Raw genomic sequence first — 20,224 nt, forward strand, 5'->3', positions numbered from 1 at the left:
ATAGATAGATAGATAGATAGATAGATAGATAGATAGATAGATAGATAGATAGATAGATAGATAGATAGATAGATACTTTATTAATCCCAATGGGAAATTCACATTTTCCAGCAGCAGCATACTGATACAATAAATAACATTAAATTAAACAATGATAATAATGCAGGTGAAAAACAGACAATAACTTTGTATAATGTTAAATGTTAACGTTTACCCCCCCGGGTGGAATTGAAGAGTCTCATAGTTTGGGGGAGGAACGATCTCCTCAGTCTGTCAGTGGAGCAGGACGGTGACAGCAGTCTGTCACTGAAGCTGCTCTTCTGTCTGGAGATGACACTGTTTAGTGGATGTAGCAGATTCTCCATAATTGATAGGAGCCTGCTGAGCGCCCTTCGCTCTGCCACAGATGTTAAACTGTCCAGCTCCATGCCAACAATAGAGCTTGCCTTCCTCACCAGTTTGTCCAGGCGTGAGGCGTCTTTCCTCTTAATGCTGCCTCCCCAGCACACCACTGCGTAGAAGAGGGCGCTCGCCACAACTGTCTGATAGAACATCTGCAGCATCTTATTGCAGATGTTGAAGGACGCGAGCCTTCTAAGGAAGTATAGTCGGCTCTGTCCTTTCTTGCACAGCACATCAGTATTGGCAGTCCAGTCTAATTTATCATCCAGCTGCACTCCCAGATATTTATAGGTTTATCAGTATGCTGCTGCTGGAGTATGTGAATTTCCCCTTGGGATTAATAAAGTATCTATCTATCTATCTATCTATCTATCTATCTATCTATCTATCTATCTATCTATCTATCTATCTATCTATCTATCTATCTATCTATCTATCTATCTATCTATCTATCTATCTATCTATCTATCTATCTATCTATCTATCTATCTATCCATCTAATTCCAAATGATAATGTGAGAAAAAAAGATGAAAAATAAAAACACATTAAACCTTCTATGGGGCGGCACAGTGGCGCAGTGGGTAGCGCTGCTGCCTTGCAGTAAGAAGACCTGAGGTTCACTTCCCAGGTCCTCCCTGCGTGGAGTTTGCATGTTCTCCCCGTGTCTGCGTGGGTTTCCTCCCACAGTCCAAAGACATGCAGGTTAGGTGCACTGGTGATCCTAAATTGTCCCTAGTGTGTGCTTGGCGTGTGGGTGTGCCCTGCGGTGGGCTGGCGCCCTGCCCGGGATTTGTTCCTGCCTTGCGGCCTGTGCTGGCTGGGATTGGCTCCAACAGACCCCCGTGACCCTGTGTTAGGATATAGCATGTTGGACGATGACTAAACCTTCTGTGGGGGAAGAGAAGACGTAAGAACTTCAGCCCAAAACCCCCCCAGTCGAGTGTACAAAATGTCAGGCTGGTGGTAAACAGAAATTGTTTCCAAGGACTGGCAAGAAAAATAATTACGAAAGTAAAAGTTTGGAGGACCACTTATGTACAGTATATGTATGTAAGTTACAAAGTGTGTTACTTGGTTCTTCAAAATGATACAAAGTGTGTGTGTGTATTCTCTTTAAAAAATAAAACAAACATTCTAACTTTGCAATTCTATGGGAGATACCAACTAAACTTGGCACGATACTAGCTGACAGATTGGAGCACAAAAGGAACTGGATTCCAGGGTTGCTGTGGCGAGTGCCTGGGAGTGGCACCCAGCCGGGATGCCCAGGAGGACCGAAGGAGGGCTTACGCCTCCTCCAGACCACGAGGGGGCGACCGCCCTGGTGGCTTTGGGGACCACAGGAACTGAGCTTGGAAGCTCAACCCTATAGGGGCCCGTGGTCACCTCCAGGGGGCGCCCCAATGCCTGGAGAGCCCTGGTCCTCAGCACTTCCGGCAACACCCGGCAATGCTGGGGGAAAGGCGACCAGGGACACCCGGTGTCCTTCTGGGTGCGCAGCCGGTACTTCCGCCACACTAGGGAGTGCCAGTGGAAGATTATCGGGAGGCACCTGGAGCACGTCCGGGTGTGTACAAAAGGGGCTGCCTCCCTCCGTTCAGTGGCTTGAGTTGGGAGTGGAGAAGACGGAGCTCAGGAGGAGAGGAGTGGAGGCGGACCTGAGAAAGAGGCATTGTACAGAGGCCTGGACTTTGGGGAGTTTTTGGGGTTGTGTGTGGCACTTGTAAATAGCAATGTATAATAAACGTGTGTTGGGTGAACCATCGCTGTCTGCCTGTGTGTCCGGGCTGCTTTCCACAGTCGTGTATCATAAAATGTCTTGGTTATGTGCTGTAAAACCGAGTTTTTGGATAGAAAAGTCTAAAATACTTAATGCTGTGTTTTATTTAGTTGATGTTGGTGTGAAACACATTTTTATTAATATTAGCAGTGTTATGCTCAGTACTCTTCAGCCATTTGCATCTCCTTTACAGAAGCAGAATAGTTTAGGTCAGGTCAGGTTGGGGAACAGGCACTGGTACAGCGTGTTGCCGCAACCACCACACGACAAAACACTTTGGGATCCCAGTTGGCAACCCCCCAGGCAGACATGTCAGTTCAGTCCCACCTTCCGGAAACTGACCATGTATCTGCCACAGTCAGTCATTACTTGGGCGTCCCTTTAGCCTGGTCCAGCAGCTTGGGTCCTCAACAAAGGACCTTACTGGCCTATAGTTGCTTGGATCTGCCCTGTCACCCTTTTTATATAATGGGATGATATTTGCCATATGTTTAAGCTTAGATAAAGTAACCTTTGTCACACACGCATGTTTAGGAGACAACTAAAGGGCTTAAGTACATGTAATTCCACACCGAACCAGGGGGTGGCGAAGTGCACTAATTCTCCCTCTCGATCTCTTACAGACCATTCTAGGGAAATCCCGCCGGCCTCTGGGGCAGCCAACGACGTCAATTCCGGTACCAGCCCTGATGACGTCACTTCCCTTACTGGCCTTTAAAGCTGCCATCTTGTCTATACCAAGTCAGTTCTGTTTTGGACTCAGTTGTGTGAACATGTCTGTTCTATTGAAGCAGTTTTGCAGTCGGGAAAAAGTATACGGGTGGCTGCCCCAAACTTTCTAAATGCCTTATGGTCATTCTTGTGACACCTTGTCAGAGCTAGGAAGATGACTCCCAGACATGAATGCATGGCATGGGTTAAAGAAAGAAACAGCTGTCTTTAAACAAGTCATTGTAAACTCCCCAATGTTTGAGGAATGCTATTACTAATAAGAGGGTGGCACAGTGGCACAGTGGTACAGCTGCTGCCTCACAGTGAGGAGACCAGGGCTCACATCCTGGGTCCTCCCTGCATAGAGTTTGCATGTTCTCCTTGTATCTGTGTGGGTTTTCTCCGGCTGCTCTGGTTTCCTCCCACAGGTTAGGTGAATTGGCGATCCTAAACTGGCTCTAGTGTGTGTGGTTTGGGTGTGTGTTTGTGTTTGCCCTGTGATGGACTGGTACCCTGTCCAGGGTTCATCCTGCCTTGTGCCCTATACTAACTGGGATAGGCTCCAGCACTAACCCCCCATGTCCCTGTTCAGACAATGACTATCATTAATAAAAACTTTGTTGCTTTGGGGAATGTAATTGGTAAAACGGGGAGTTAATGGCATTCATCAATCTACTTATAACCAGTTTTACAAGGGCATTCTATGAACCATCCTACCCTGAAGAGTTCAAGCAGACCTTTCAAACTGGCCAGCTAGCCTGAGATGCAAGGGCAACAAGGGTAACCTTAGAGATACAGTGTGGTTGTGATGAAGCAAGAACTGGTATGCAGTAAGGAGTCGGCTTGTCCTTTTGGTTTGGGAGGCACATCAAGGATGATAAAGGCTGAGGTAGCACAGAAACGCCCTCGATCTCTTAGCCATTTTCCACCCATGGAGCAGCAGGCCATTGCTCACTCCATTCAAAGGCCACGCGGTAGCAAAGACCAGCAACACAGACACCTGCTAGTAAGCATTTGGACAGAAGAAAAACTGCTGAATAGGTTGTAATATTTTTATCATACTCATTTTTCATTATTATGTTGGGCATATTGTCTATATAGTACATAAAGAAATGAGTAACCTATTCATTTATTTATTATTTAATGAGCTTCTGGGGGTAAATCAAAATAAAGGTTTTCCATTCTGTCTCTTTATCTCTCTCTCTGCTGCCTGTTCTGGTGCCCCGTCTAGTCGACTGAGGTTTTACAGCAGATATTGTTGCTGTTTGGTACATTGTATTAATCCCTGAGGCTGTCACAGCACAGGATCAGCCATTGTACAGGGATTTGAACCGGCAGCCTTCCAGATTCTCATGCAGATCCTTAACCTCGGAGCCACCATGATATGAATGGTAATGTAACATATAAGGGCTAGAGCAGGGATTTGGGGACATTTTGTTACACAACAAAGATTATAAAGGGGAGACTAGGGTCACCCTAGGACAGTGCTGGATTAACCATATAAGCAAAGTAAGCACATGCTTAGGGCATCAAGGGTAAAGGGGGCACCACCAAAATTTTTCATGGCCGAATTTATCACATAAACTATTAAATTAATTAAATTTATAGCCATTTTCAAAATGTAATGAAAAATGAATAATGCATCTCTGTACCCCCCTATGCCGTCACTGTTCGTAGATGGCGACTTGCACAGTGCGTTCTGCATACTGGTGCCATCTATGATGGGGAACTCCCGTTTCATGGTGATCCCCTTAAACACCATGTTATGTCAAAATATTGTGAAAATAATTTGATTCAAAACAATATGTTTTTATATTTTTAAATAATAGTTAATAGTTGATTAAAGATTATTATCACGAGTGTTTCGTGAATTATCTGTTATTTAACTTAAAATAAATTTCTAGTGCGTAGAAAGCATTATTTTCTGTTTTAAGCAGTACTAGGGTGTTGTACCGTGTTAGCCATTATGAATGTAGAGAAAAGCCAAGCAAAATGACACCTTTTATTGGCTAACTAGAAAGATTACAATATGCAAGCTTTCGAGGCAACTCAGGCCCCTTCTTCAGGCAAGATGTAAGCAAAAACAAAAAATCGTCCCAGTTTGAGGAAAAAATATTCTGGTAAGTCTATTTAATTCTGTTCTTGGATATTTTTAAATTCATTTACATTATGTAAAAGTGAAAATCTTACAGCTGATTACTATTGGATAAAATTGTTATATAAAACTTTTTTTACTAATAAAGATTTAATAAAATATTCTTCAAATCTTGTACTAAGAATATGTGTAAATAGATTTGCTAAATTGACACAAAAGCCATAAATAAATTAAATAATCAAAATAGTAAATCTACAGTTTTCATGTCAAAATGAAAACCGTACATTTCAAAAAAACCTTGAAAATCGACCCCAAACGTTAAAATTTGTGAAATTTTGGATGCCATTTTCTCTTCAACAGTAATTTCTCAGCTGAACTTCAGCAGTTTCATTTATATGTGCGCCATAAGTTCAGTGCAACAGAAAATATAAAAACAAGATTCAGTCATGCAGAACTTTATAAAATAATTTTAGAAGACAATATTGAGTGTGCTTTTCCAAATGTAGATATTGCCTTTCGTATATTTTTAACATTAATGGTCACAAACTGCTCAGCTGAGCGCTTGAAATATATTAAAAATCCTCTCAGAACAACTATGCATCAAGGCAGGCTGGATGCCTTATCTCTGTTATGTATAAAAGCAGATGTGTTACGTTAGATTGATTATGAAGAACTAATCAGAGTTTGCAAGGAAAAAAAGTGGGAGAAAATTATTAAGATAAAAATAAAATGAAGCATACAAAAATAAATATTATTTTCCTTCTTACTATAAGTATGTTTTGTTTAATTTCAAATTTTCGATAATAAAATAAAATTTTATTTTCTAGTTTGCTATTGTTTTAATATTTTGAATTACAGTGGAACCTCGGTTCACGACCATAATTCGTTCCAAACCTCTGGTCGTAAACCGAATTGGTCGTGAACCAAAGCAATCTCCCCCATAGGATTGTATATAAATACAATTAATCCGTTCCAGACCGTACGAACTGTATGTAAATATATTTTTAAAAATATTTTTAAGCACAAATATAGTTAATTACACCATAGAATGCACAGTGTAATAGTAAACTAATGTAAAAACATTGAATAACACTGACACAAACACCCAGGCTCCCTGCTCAGCTGCACGTACAGGCTCGCTCTCAGCTGCAAGCGCTCTCTCTCTCTCTCTCTCTCTCTCTCTCTGTCTCTCATCAGCACACGAGCCTGCCTGCTCTCTCTCTCTCTCTCTCTCTCTCTCTCTGTCTCTCATCAGCACACGAGCCTGCCTGCTCTCTCTCTCTCTCTCTCTCTCTCTCTCTCTCTCTCTCTCTCTCTCTCTCTCTCTCTCTCTCTCTCTCATCAGCACACAAGCCTGCCTGCTCTCTCTCTCTCTCTCTCTCTCTCTCTCATCAGCACATGAGCCTGCCTGCTCTCTCTCTCTCTCTCTCTCTCTCTCTCTCTCTCTCTCTCTCTCATCAGCACATGAGCCTGCCTGCTCTCTCTCTCTCTCTCTCTCTCTCTCTCTCTCTCTCTCTCTCTCTCTCATCAGCACACAAGCCTGCCTGCTCTCTCTCTCTCTCTCTGTCTCTCATCAGCACACGAGCCTGCCTGCTCTCTCTCTCATCAGCACACGAGCCTGCCTGCTCTCTCTCTCATCAGCACACGAGCCTGCCTGCTCTCTCTCTCTCTCTCTCTCTCTCTCTCTCTCTCTCTCTCTCTCTCTCTCTCTCTCTCTCTCTCTCATCAGCACACGAGCCTGCCTGCTCTCTCTCTCATCAGCACACGAGCCTGCCTGCTCTCTCTCTCATCAGCACACAAGTCTGCCTGCTCTCTCTCTCTCTCTCTCTCTCTCTCTCTCTCTCTCTCTCTCTCTCTCTCTCTCTCTCTCATCAGCACACGAGCCTGCCTGCTCTCTCTCTCATCAGCACACAAGTCTGCCTGCTCTCTCTCTCTCTTACATTGCAGCAGTTCAGCAGTTCACGTCTGACCGAGAACAATGCAACACGTGCGGAAATCATCAGCTCGCACAAACCGAAAGGGAAACTGGCGTGTTCGTATACCAAGTGTGTGGTCGTGAACTGAGGCAAAAGTTTGGCTTTTTGGTCGTAAACCGAGTTGTACGTGTACCGAGGCGTTCGTGAACTGAGGTTCCACTGTATAGTGTAAGGGGGCACCAAAATTATTTAGTGCTTAGGACATCTAACGGTCTTCATCCGGCCCTGCCCTAGGACCTTACCGCAACAAAACACCATTAATCGAATTACAAAGCAAGTAGTTTGAAACAATTCACAGAAATTACTGAGCCACATCAAAAGTCTGGTGTGGCAAAGCTGGCAGTGCGCTCATCTCCTCTCACATCGTCTTCTGTTTTAACTTTGGGCGCTACTTACTGTAGTCGTCTAATATGCAAAATGGACACATTTTCACATTTTGTCTTCTTAATTATAAAGAAAGATTGACCAACCTGGTAGATATTCTTTCCATCTGCACATTCACAGTGAGCTGCCATCACGCAGTCTTGGGCGCTGTTTCGGTATCGGCCCACTTCACACACACAACCCTCACGGTTATTGGGCACGCTGCAGTTCAGAGGCATCAGCTCATAGATCTCCTGGCAGGTCCGTTCACATACAGCTGTTTCCTCTGTCAGCCGTTTGAATCGCTGTCCACGTGGGCATTCTGTCACAGAGAAGTCACATAAGACTAAATACAAAGAGTGCACTCATGGCGGAGTGAATATGAGCAAGTCTGAAACTAACACGCGTGTTCACAAAATTTAAAGAAAGAAGAATGAATTTAAATGAGTTAAAAATTCATATTTTGTTCTGATCAAACGCTCCATCGTGGATAAGGGATGCTCTTACGATAAAGGTGTATAAGTTTGGGTCTTGCCATGTGGTCACTAAGACACACTACATAGAAATAAAGGCCGTGTGCTCCGTGGTTACTCTCTCATGTGGGTGTTAGCATGTCATAATCTCTTGGACCAATAGCGTGAGTTTTCCACATTCGACTTATACGACCGACATTATAAAATACCAGAAATTATACGCTAAAATCAAGTCCCGACTTATCCTCGGGAGAACTTATCTGCGAGTATATACGGTATTTACATAGTGAGGAGAGAAACAATTCACACAAAAATGAATTTAATGTGAAACTCTGTGTTGCGTTTTGCAAAACAATTTTCAAAATCAATTACGTTTCACTTCAAGCAAAATTCTTACCATTTAAATAGGTGTTTAGCTCCTGTCTGGGGGCATTTTCATGCATTGCTTCCGCATACGTCTGCTTGTCATTTAATCTTCATCTATAATACGCTACTGTGGCTGTTTGTCTGTCTGTCCAGGATTTTAAATCACCTGTAGCTCGCCCCATTAACCTGAAATTTGGTACCCATATACTACGTGACGTCTACTATCCGCTTTCGGGGTGATGATTGACCTCCATGGTTGTTCCTCTTTTTATTTTTATTTTATTTTATTGTAGAATCAACTCTCAGCAGCAGCCAGCGCCGTTCTCATCCCTACCACCTTCGCCATCACTTCCCCTACCTCTTCATATCTTAAATCATTCTTGAGGCAGATTGAAGACTTAAGTGCCAGCCTTAGTGAAAAATTAAGGAAAACGTACTAAGTAATTGCAACACAAACACTGAATTAAACAGTTTTAACGCGAAAAGATACCGACAGAAGAAGAGAAGAATCAGGCCGCTAGGGTAGAGAAAAGAAGAGCTGCTCAGGAAGCAGTAAGCGCATCAGTCTCTGAGCAAACGAATGATAAACGAAAAACTAGGAATGAAAACTCAAGTCAAGGGTATTCACTGCAGTGCGCCGCTACTGGTAAAGTGAAAAACAAAATCCACTGGACTCATTTTGTGTCATGTGAAGATGTTTTATTGTCAGCCGTGTGTTGTGCTTGTTTGTGGTGGATCATACAACACTAATCACTTGGCCAATAAAGATGACAATCCTAAAGATGCATTTGTGAACGTTCTCAGCAGAGCTGGAGAGGCAGTTTCAAATTGTTGGGGGCACCGGCCGGGTGCATCCAGGATGCTGCAGAATTTTATTGGCTGGTAGAGCAGCATCTCACCCATCTGATGTCACAAGTACTAAGCTGTGCTCTGCAACGGTGCCCACAATACAATGCATGGCATTGTAGCGCCTCTCCTCAGCATTCTTCGGGTTGGGAAAAGTAGTAAGGCGCCAGTATCAGAGCGGGTAGCCACTATTACATGGCATGTGGAAAATCATGATTGCTGTTACAATGAATAGTGCGGGCCATAGGATGAACTCGGGGTTCAAAGCCATTTACCTTACCAACAAGCCAACCACCATGTACAGCGCCATCATGTCTAACAAGGCTACTTTGTCTCCAAATAAAGGAATCACAGGCTGACTCAGGCCATTCAGTCTGATTTTGGCATCAGAGATGACTTGTGCATTAGTGGAATGACACTCCTTACGGTTCACCAGGTGTCTTTACTGCAACATGAGTGCAGTAAAGTTCTCTGATTACATTAGGAAAAATGGACACGGCTGCAAATGGACTTTTTATATTGGCATAGACAAGTTCTGTTTAATGTATGTGCGCCCACACCATACAAAAACTGGATGTAGTGCCTCGCCAGTCGGGTAATGGCATCCAGCATAGCAGACATGATGGAGTGAAGCTTGGCAGAGATATTCCTGACCTTTCAACCAGTTCTTTGAGAAGTGACAACAGGTAATCAATATAAACTGATGAATAACCAAAAATGTTCTTCAGTGCAAATATATAGCATTGCAAAAAGGAACTAAAATCGAGTCTATACGTTATATTTATCACTTTTAAGTGAAATATTTGTCAATTGTGGCGGGCGGCCAGGTCCCATGCCTGGCCGGGACGCCCCTTCTCCATATCTTGAAACACAGTTCATTTTAAGATATCTGAAATGCAACTCATGATATCTTAAAAACAAGCTCCCATGTATTTTAAGATACCTTTTAAGATATCCTAAAATAAGTTTGTAGGCATTTTGACATTGTGGCGGGCAGCCGGGTCCAATATGTTCCGGGGGAGCAATCATGAGTGTCTCAGTACCTCCCCCGGGACGCTTGGTGGCAGCCTCCCTGGCTGACGATGGTGCCTCAGTTTCCCGCAGGGCTTCATGGGAGATGGAGTTCTTCACAGCCCTGTTAGGATCTGGGGTTGCCACCAGGGGGTGATGCATGGGTCCCTGAGCCAGCCTGGACAACTCTACAGCCCTGCCCAGAAGTGGGTGGGCTATAAAAAGGGCTGGCAACCACCACTCAGGAGCCAGAATCGGGAGGCAGAGGACGAGGTTGCCAGGGAGGAGTAGTTGTTCGAGAAGGGAGTGTTTGTGAGTGAAGTGCTTATTGGACTGTGTTGTGCCTGTGGGGTTCACGGTGAAGACGTGCCCCACGGGTGAAGAAAAATAAAAGTCCTTTGTGTTTTACACGTGCCTCAGTCTGAGTCTGTGCCGGGTTGGGCGCTATACAGCCTCCTAATTCACACAATGCACATTATAATAACGGCTCGGTGATATGAATTATTATGCACATCATTTGTCATTTAGCTGGTTTGCCTGTATTTCTCTACTTGCTTGAGGGTGTCGTTACTATGTTGCATATGCATGGGTCAGAGTTGCCATAAATATATGCGAGTGCTCCCATCAAGTTTTCTTTGATCAATCTCGACTTTTGTGTGGAAAGTTTCATACGCACATTTTGGGCCTATTTTTGTGCATAGACAACTTTTATACATCTGACCCCAAATGTTTTTTTCATCTTTGTTCATCTAAGGAGTTACTTACTGCAATCTGGTTGGGTGCACAGTTGGGTGCGTTGGGGTGATCCTTCACATTCTCTCCCGCTGTACATACGCTGCTGGATCTGGACACGGCTAGACAATTGGGAGCCTGTCCCACAGCTCACAGAACACGAGGTCCATGGTGACCATTCCGACCACAGGCAGTCCACTGTCAATCACAAAAACATTTGTTACTGTCGCTGTTTTGTGAATGTAAAGTTACTGAACATCAAACTCTGATAACAGTCCTGTAGTTCTGACATTTAAAAACGAAAAGAAGATTTGGAGATGGAAGAGACAGGCCAGTGCTGAGACAGGCAAAGAGATAAAAGTGTATAAAATGAACAAAGTGTGGGCAACCCTCCCACTGAAAGCCTGAGAAGTAAGACCCAGTGGGGTGGCAGAGCTTTGATTTTCTGTTTGTTATTACTTATCCCTTCATTACGTTTTCTAACTTTAGTCTCTCTGGCTCATTTTGTAGTTAATGGCCACCCTGGGAATGCCTCCTGTTGGCACAATAGACACATAATCCATTTAGTAGAAATGCAGGTCTTTGTTTTGTCTTGGTACTTCTGTGTGGACATATGAATTATTTAACATTATGAGGTTATAAACTTTGAAAGATGTGAACTGAATAACCGAAAATGAACAGAAAACAGGAATGAGACAGGGCAGTACGGCCATACTGAGACATCATGAAACGGCAGCTGAAATATTTTATTTTCAAGTAAAGATGATGCCACATTACATGACATGACAACTGCAGTTGCTGATTATGTCAATTGAATATGTCAGATTGCATGAGGGTATATCAAAAGAGGTGACTCTCCAGCACAGTTTCACATCTACAAAGTCTTGCGCCTTTTCTTGATAGCAAATAACATTATGGCTGACAGGGGGCCGGTGCTGTGTGAAGGGTTAACTGGTACAGCAAGTTCAGCTGCAGTCTCAGTCCTTTATATTTTTCTTCCATTCTATCATGGTATGTAACAAGACATCAGACAGATGAGCTTCACCTCTGCGAGGTCCAAAACACCCGCATGTCATGTTTCTCCCCTGGCTGGGGGGTCTTTTTGTTCATTTTTGTGCCATTTATCTATGTGAATATTACTTTGGTTTATTGTCTGTTTTGTTGTCAATGCCTGTATTATGTTTCTTGTGTTTTGTGGGTGGTTCCCCAAGAAATGGGACCACCTCCCAATCACCACCAGGAACGGCCCTGCGCCCTATAAATATAGAGGGTCTACCATCCAAATACTGGCCAAGCCCATGCGTGTTTACCCTCTGAGATCAGATGAGATTTGTTTGGAAGCTAAGCAAGGAACATCACACAGACATTAGCAACAACACAGTACAGTAATCCCTCACTTATCGCGGGAGATAGGTTCCAAGGCCGACCGCGATAACTGAATTTCCGCGAAGTAGGGACACCATATTTATTTAATTATTTAACGTGTATTTGGACGTTTTTAAACCCTCCCTGTATTGTTTACAACCCACCCTTTACTCTATTAATAACAGGGACAACTGCTAAGCAATATGAAATCGGTAGTTAAGTTTACACTTACTGTATAGCGAAGTACACATAGCTATATATGACGTGATGATGGTGATGAATATGCTGCGCAGTAAAAATGATGACGATGTAGGTGATGATCCCCTGAATGCAGTAGCAAGAGCACGTTAATGCTGAATGAGTGAGATGAGACTTCCTGGTTAATGCAGCGCTCCATCGCTGAGCCAATCAGCAGCACACAGGAACTTAACTGCGTGCTCTGATTGGGTAGCTTCTCAGCCATCCGCCAATAGCATCTCTTGTATGAAATCAACTGGGCAAACCAACTGAGGAAGCAAGTACCAGAAGTAAAAAGACCCTTTGTCCGCAGAAACCTGCGAAGCAGCGAAAAATCCGCGTTATATATTTAGATATGCTTACATATAAAATCCGCGAAGTCGTGAATCCGCAAAAAGTGAACCGCGAAGTAGCGAGGGATTACTGTAGCGTTAATAAAAATGAACAAGAAGACAAGAAACGTGACTTTGAACCCCAACCAGGGGAGAAACCCTGGAGAGAAACCCTGGTTGAAACATGACACTGCATTTCTTATTCCTCGTCACTGAATTGCATGTATGGTACATATGGATAAGCATTCATTAATTGATGGCTCTCGTGCACACATACACACCCATGCACAGATCGTGTCTACAACATAACGTAAAATCAAACCTGGTTGATTTAGTTGGGGTGAGTAACAGATTTGTTGGAATGAGCCACTTAGTGAGTCAGAGGATGTCATGGCACATTTCCATGAAGATCAGTCATCTAGTCTGACATACCAAGATTATGTAAATGTGACTGAAAATCACTGGAAAAATCGGGTTATATGACAAGGGTATAAGGCAGCGTTTCTCAACCTTTAAGTATTTGCGACCCGAGTTTTCATAACTGTTTTAATCGCGCCCCCCTTTTTTTGAAACCAATAAAATTTATTCCTATATTTTTTGCTGCCGATACACCGTTACAAGTTTAAAATTTCCCTACAAATAGCGAAATTACGCCACATATGGCAACACTGCCCACTTCTTCTTATTTCTCGCGCTTTCACGGAAAGTTTCTATCTTTGCCGAAGTTACTAGAGATGCACCTGCTAGTATAAATGTGAACTTCGTCTCACCGAGGCCGTATTTCAGTCTGGTTGTTTGACTTAAGTACTCGATAGTGTTCGTAGCAACTCGAATATACGTTGTAAAAACCAAACATTTTTAACCTCACCACCATGGATAAATTTTTAATTGGGCGCAAACGAGCATCAGACAACTGTGAAGCATCAACAAGTGCGGAGAAGAGCGTCGTTCCGAAGGTTAAATCAAGAAAATATAAGTTAATTTGTTTTGGTTTCAATAGGTGTATTTTTCATATTTTCGATTCTTGTTTACTTTTTTTCACATCTTCGTACCCCTCTTTTTTGTTACTGCCCCACAGGTTGAGAACCACTGGTATAAGGGGCAGCTGCTGGAATATACAGATGGGATTACAGATACAGTGGGGTCCATAAATATTTGGACAGAGACAACTTTTTTCTAATTTTGGTTCTGTACATTACCGCAATGAATTTTAAATGAAACAACTCAGATGCAGTTGAAGTGCAGACTTTCAGCTTTAATTCAGTGGGGTGAACAAAACGATTGCATAAAGATGTCAGGCAACTAAAGCATTGTTTAACACAATCTCTTCATTTCAGGGGCTCAAAAGTAATTGGACAATTGACTCAAACGCTATTTCATGGGCAGGTGTGTTCAAGTCCGTCGTTATGTCATTATCAATTAAGCAGATAAAAGGCCTGGAGTTGATTTGAGGTGTGGTGCTTGCATGTGGAAGATTTTGCTGTGAACAGACAACATGCGATCTAAGGAGCTCTCCATACAGGTGAAAGAAGCCATCCTTAAGCTGCGAAAACAGAAAAAAACCCATCCGAGAAATTGCTACAATATTACGAGTGGCAAAATCTACAGTTTGGTACATCCTGAGAAAGAAAGCAAGCACTGGTGAACTCAGCAACGCAAAAAGACCTGGACGTCCACGGAAGACAACAGTGGTGGATGATCACAGAATCATTTCCATGATGAAGAGAAACCCCTTCACAACAGCCAACCAAGTGAACAGCACTCTCCAGGGGGTAGGCGTATCGATACCCAAGTCTACCATAAAGAGAAGACTGCATGAAAGTAAATACAGAGGGTGCACTGCAAGGTGCAAGACACTCATAAGCCTGAAGAATAGAAAGGCTAGATTGGACTTTGCTAAAGAACATATAAAAAAGCCAGCACAGTTCTGGAAAAACATTCTTTGGACAGATGAAACCAAGATCAACCTCTACCAGAATGATGGCAAGAAAAAAGTATGGAGAAGGTGTGGAACAGCTCATTATCCAAAGCATAACACATCATCTGTAAAACATGGTGGAGACAGTGTGATGGCTTGGGCGTGCATGGCTGCCAGTGGCACTGGGACACTCGTGTTTATTGATGATGTGACACAGGACAGAAGCAGCCGAATAAATTGTGAGGTGTTCAGAGACATACTGTCTGCTCAAATCCAGCTAAATGACGTCATATTGATTGGGCGGCGTTTCATGATACAGATGGACAATGACCCAAAACATACAGCCAAAGCAACCCAGGAGATTATTAAAGCAAAGAAGTGGAAAATTCTTGAATGGCCAAGTCATTCACCTGATCTTAACCCAATTGAGCAGGCATTTCACTTGTTGAAGACTAAACTTCAGACAGAAAGGCCCACAAACAAACAGCAACTGAAAGCCGCTGCAGTAAAGGCCTGGCAGAGCATTAAAAAGGAGGAAACCCAACATCTGGTGATGTCCATGAGTTCAAGACTTCAGGCTGTCGTTGCCAGCAAAGGGTTTTCAACCAAGTATTAGAAATGAACATTTGATTTCCAGTTATTTAATTTGTCCAATTACTTTTGAGCCCCTGAAATGAAGGGATTGTGTTAAAAAAATGCTTTAGTTGCCTCACATTTTTATGTAATCGTTTTGTTCACCCCACTGAATTAAAGCTGAAAGTCTGCACTTCAACTGCATCTGAGTTGTTTCATTTAAAATTCATTGTGGTAATGTACAGAACCAAAATTAGAAAAAAGTTGTCTCTGTCCAAATATTTATGGACCTAACTGTATTATCCTTGGTTGAATACTTAATGAATTTACATCAGACTCTCCCCATGTTTATCTTATTTAATCTAATTAAGCTTTCTAATAAGATGGTAGGGAAGAAGAAAAATGTGGATTCTGTATGAGCTTTAATTATTTTGTTACATCATATCATCAAGACTACAACAATGAAGAGGAAGTTTCTTACCATCACAGCTGTTCTCTGTGCAAGTGAAGATCCCATGGTGACAAGTACTGTTAAAAAAGAGAAAAAGATCTATTAGGAGCAGAGAATGCTGTACAACTCATTATTAGAGCTTCTTTTGTTGTAGCTTCAACACATTCCTCTCTCCGTGCTCTGCAGGCAGTTCATCAATTCAAGCTCATGGCTTGATTTTGTTCTATTGTGAACATTACAACCCATTTGGATGTGTGACTGCAACACAACATCAGTCCACTGGAGTTAGAACATGAGACTTCATCATAGCTCTGCATTAGATGTGCAATTTTGCTTACATCTTCATCCTCACTAGACAGTAAAGTTTCAGTCCTAGATACTCAGAGTGGATGGGGTGCAAAGACTTGTTTTATGTCCCTTTTGTTGTTTGTTTAGATAGATAGATAGATAGATAGATAGATAGATAGATAGATAGATAGATAGATAGATAGATAGATAGATAGATAGATAGATAGATAGATAGATAGATAGATAGATAGATAGATAGATACTTTATTAATCCCCAAGGGGAAATTCACATACTCCAGCAGCAGCATACTGATAAAGACAATATTAAATTAAAGAGTGATAACAATGCAGGTATAACAGACAATAACTTTGTATAATGTTAACGTTTACCCCCCCAGGTGGAATTGAAGAGTCGCATAGTGTGGTGGAGGAACGATCTCCTCAGTCTGTCAGTGGAGCAGGACGGTGACAGCAGTCTGTCACTGAAGCTGCTCCTCTGTCTGGAGATGACACTGTTCAGTGGATGCAGTGGATTCTCCATGATTGACAGGAGCCTGCTCAGCGCCCGTCACTCTGCCACAGATGTCAAACTGTCCAGCTCCATGCCAACAATAGAGCCTGCCTTCCTCACCAGTTTGTCCAGGCGTGAGGCGTCTTTCTTCTTAATGCTGCCACCCCAGCACACCACCGCGTAGAAGAGGGCGCTCGCCACAACCGTCTGATAGAACATCTGCAGCATCTTATTGAAGATGTTGAAGGATGCCAGCATTCTAAGGAAGTATAGTAGGCTCTGTCCTTTCTTACACAGAGCATCAGTATTGGCAGTCCAGTCCAATTTATCATCCAGCTGCACTCCCAGGTATGCTGAGCCACCTATTCATGTTAATGTTTCTTTTGTTAATTATCTGCTGTATTTTATTTGCCCGTGTTATGGTCCATGTGTTTTGTTCATGGTCCCCTAAGAGTTGGGGCCACCTGCCTATTATTACCAGGAGCTGTCCTCTGAGTTATAAATCTGGAGGGTTTCCCACAGTTCCTGGTGGTTCACTGTAAATGCACTCTTGAGTTGGCGAGTTCTTGTGTTTTCGTGTTTCACTCGATTCCTTGACTTCATGCTCTGTTTTTTTACTTCACTCCTGGATTCTGTGTTGGGACTGTTCTTGCTTTGGATTGCCTTATTCTTTCGGGAAACTCATTTATGCCTTATTTGATGCACATGAGCCAAATATCAAGTGTCGCAGCAAAGGATCCAAAACTTGTGTCAGTAGGATGTTGGAGTTTTTTATGTTTAATGTATTTGCAAAAATTTCTAAAATCCTGTTTTTGCTTTGTTATTTTGGGGGTATTGAGTGTTGGTTGATGGTGAAAAAAAATAATTGAAAAGATTTTAGCACAAGGTTGTCATTTCACAAAATATGAAAAAGTGAAAGGGTCTGAATTCTTTCTGAAGGCACGATACCTGACTGAGTCTTTCCGATTAAGTTATATGCCCATAACATGTGGTCAATAGTGCCAGGGAGCTGAAGGGCAGCAAAAATGACAAAGAGGGTTCTGGTTCTGAACCCATGAGGTGGTCTCCTAATGGGTTAAATCTGGGGAGAAATTGCAATTGCACATGTTTTGGAACAATTTGGGATATTTTGAAGGGTGTTCTACCAACACAGTTCAGGGGCTAAGGGAAGGACTGTCAGCCAGTTGGATAAGATGAGAATCCACGTAAGAAGGAAGTAGAGACCAGGGGCCTCATGTATAACGCCGTGCGTAGAACTCACACTATAACATGGCGTAAGCACAAAAGCGGGATTGTGCGTACGCACAGAAAAATCCAGATGCAGGAATCTGTGCGCACGCATACTTTCACGTTCTTCTACTACATAAATCCCGATTTGCGTGAAAAGTAACGTACGTGCACGCGCCTTCTGTCCCGCCCCAACTCCTCCCAGAATTACGCCTCTTTGAATATGCAAATCAATATAAATAGCCTTCTGTGAAAAGACAATGGGAAAAGCACGGGAGAAAATATAAGAATTTCAGCGAATACCAAGTGGAGGCAAAGGAAAAACGTTCTATTTGTTGGTTTAAACAGTGGTATAATCAACAAAAGGAAGCTGATCGAGTGACAGAGTGTCGGAGAAACTTGAAGGCTCAACTTCACAAAGTCGCACAGTGCCCGAAATAAAAAAGAAATCACATATCAACGTCGCCATGAAAAAGCGAGTCGTAGCCCACCGTCTGAGTGTCATATGAAAGCTTATTAGGGTACAGACAAAAAAAAGGCACACAGTGGGGAAAAAAGCACGAAATGTCAACTTTAATCTCGAAATTTCCACTTTAATCACGTAGTTTATTTTGCCATTAAAGTAGAACATCATAAACTTCATCTTAAAATCGTTTAATTTACTAGTTTCTCAAATCCCATTGTAACTAAAGTGGCATGTTAAATGCTTTGTTCTGTATTTGATCTTCTGTGTGCTCTACATGTGTGAATCACTACCTGCTTTTTAAACGGGCTTTCTCTTTCTCCGACAGGACACATAATCCATTACATTAGTGATATTGCAGCTCTCTGAATAATTAAAATACTGAGATGTATACGTGATATCTTTTTCATGATGATAGGAATGAAAGCATGTTATTAAACATGGGAACACGGTGGCGCAGTGCTTGTTCATGTCTCATGCAAGAGGCTTGCTGCGCCATGCGCAACCTTCGATGAAATAATTTATCACAGCAGTACTGTCTCTTTCAAATGTACTAACCTCCAATTCCTGTTCTTACTTTTCTTTCTCTAAAAACTCAATCGCCACACAATAAGCTATGTAATAGACGTGAAGCCATCTGTAAGCTTAGAACTTCGATTCTTCAAAACTTTTAAGGAACATTGAAATATCTTAGTAGTACGTGTTTAATTATTATATCTGTCTATCTTTCCAGTGTCGCGTCAGCACCAGCAAGAATACAGCGCAAGGCAGGAACAATTACTGAACTAGCTAGCGCTGCGACACAGTGTCCTCACATGTTTAATTATTAACAATACAGATTATTTAAATGAAGTTAAAGTTTTATCTGTATAATATAATCAACATGTTTTGCTGCATTTCGTCTTAGAAATGAATACCGTCATCACATGTAAATACGCGCTTTATAAAGTGGAGCAGGTTGTGCAATATTATAACTGTAGTGCAAGTTTACAGTGAGGTAATTGTACTTATAAGTACAAACAGTTCTACAAGGAGCACTTGATGGACTGATTTAGTGCGTTTAGAGTTCTTGGGATGAAACTGTTTCTAAACCGCGAAGTCCGTACAGGGACTAAAGCGTTTGCTGTGGCTCAGGCAGCATCTGCTTCATGCTGTATACCGATAATTCTCTTTCCAATCAGCTGCTGCTGTGATTTCCCACTCAGATACAGTGATATAAATACTCTGTGTGGTGCAGTGAGAGTAATGTGGAAAACGATGATCTGCTGTGGCAACCCTTAACGGTAGCAGCTGAAAGAAGATGCAGTGAGAGTTACAACGCTAAAGCAGTTATGGTATTTGGAATACTATGGCTATTCCCTGGACCATTATATTGCTACAGGTTAATTACAATCAGATGCATTACACTAATAAACAATATGCAGTTAATTTCAGTGTATTTATAAAGCCACGCCAGGAATGTGGAGCTAAGAAAGAAAGGGTGATCACACAGGAACAGTAGCACTGCTTTGACACTGGGTGCCGCCAGTCTGCAAAACCGGGCGGATAAATTGCGTACGCCAAGGAATGAGTTACCGTGGAAATGTGCGTGGCTTTACGCCAAGTTTAGGTTTTATACATCGCGATTTGAGCGTGGAAACGGGAGTACGCAACATTTCTGTGTGTACGCACCGTTTATACATGAGGCCCCAGATGTAGGTTCGGATTTTGAAGAGGGAGAGAACTGAAGCAAAGGAAAAGGGTTCAATACTGGTCACTAACTGGTGCCAAAGCTCACCATAGCTTCAGTTCAGGGAAGGGTCCATAACAACCAGTGTGATACAACCATTTGATAGTGTCATAAAACCAACAACAAAAGAATATAAAAGTAAATAAATAAATATTAAAAATAGCAAAATATAATTTAACGACTATAATACAGTTCAAAAATTACTTCAGATAATAACACTGGTGAAGTTTTAAGTTCCTCTCTTCTATGTTTTATGGGCCCACCAAAAATACTCTTTTAAGTCCCCTTCCGATGTTCTTGTTCTCCATCCTCTCTTTGTGCTCTGTTTGTCAGCTCAGGTCATGTTCTTGAAGGAGTGAAGACCGTATCTGTCA

General features: G+C 42.3%; 1 protein-coding gene across 1 annotated transcript in view; it reads right to left on the reverse strand.

The window, feature by feature from the left end:
* The window catches only part of sspo (SCO-spondin), a 417,885-nt gene that overhangs the window by 13,108 nt on the left and 384,553 nt on the right, over positions 1-20,224 (reverse strand). Inside the window, exons 103-105 of the mRNA XM_051928802.1 lie at positions 15,663-15,709; positions 10,790-10,954; positions 7,436-7,650 (exon numbers count right to left, since the gene is read on the reverse strand). Of these exons, the coding sequence (XP_051784762.1) occupies positions 7,436-7,650; positions 10,790-10,954; positions 15,663-15,709 (427 nt within the window). The remainder of the gene's footprint in view (positions 1-7,435; positions 7,651-10,789; positions 10,955-15,662; positions 15,710-20,224) is intronic.

This window comes from Erpetoichthys calabaricus, chromosome 6, assembly GCF_900747795.2.
Source record: "Erpetoichthys calabaricus chromosome 6, fErpCal1.3, whole genome shotgun sequence".
Lineage (NCBI taxonomy): Eukaryota > Metazoa > Chordata > Cladistia > Polypteriformes > Polypteridae > Erpetoichthys > Erpetoichthys calabaricus.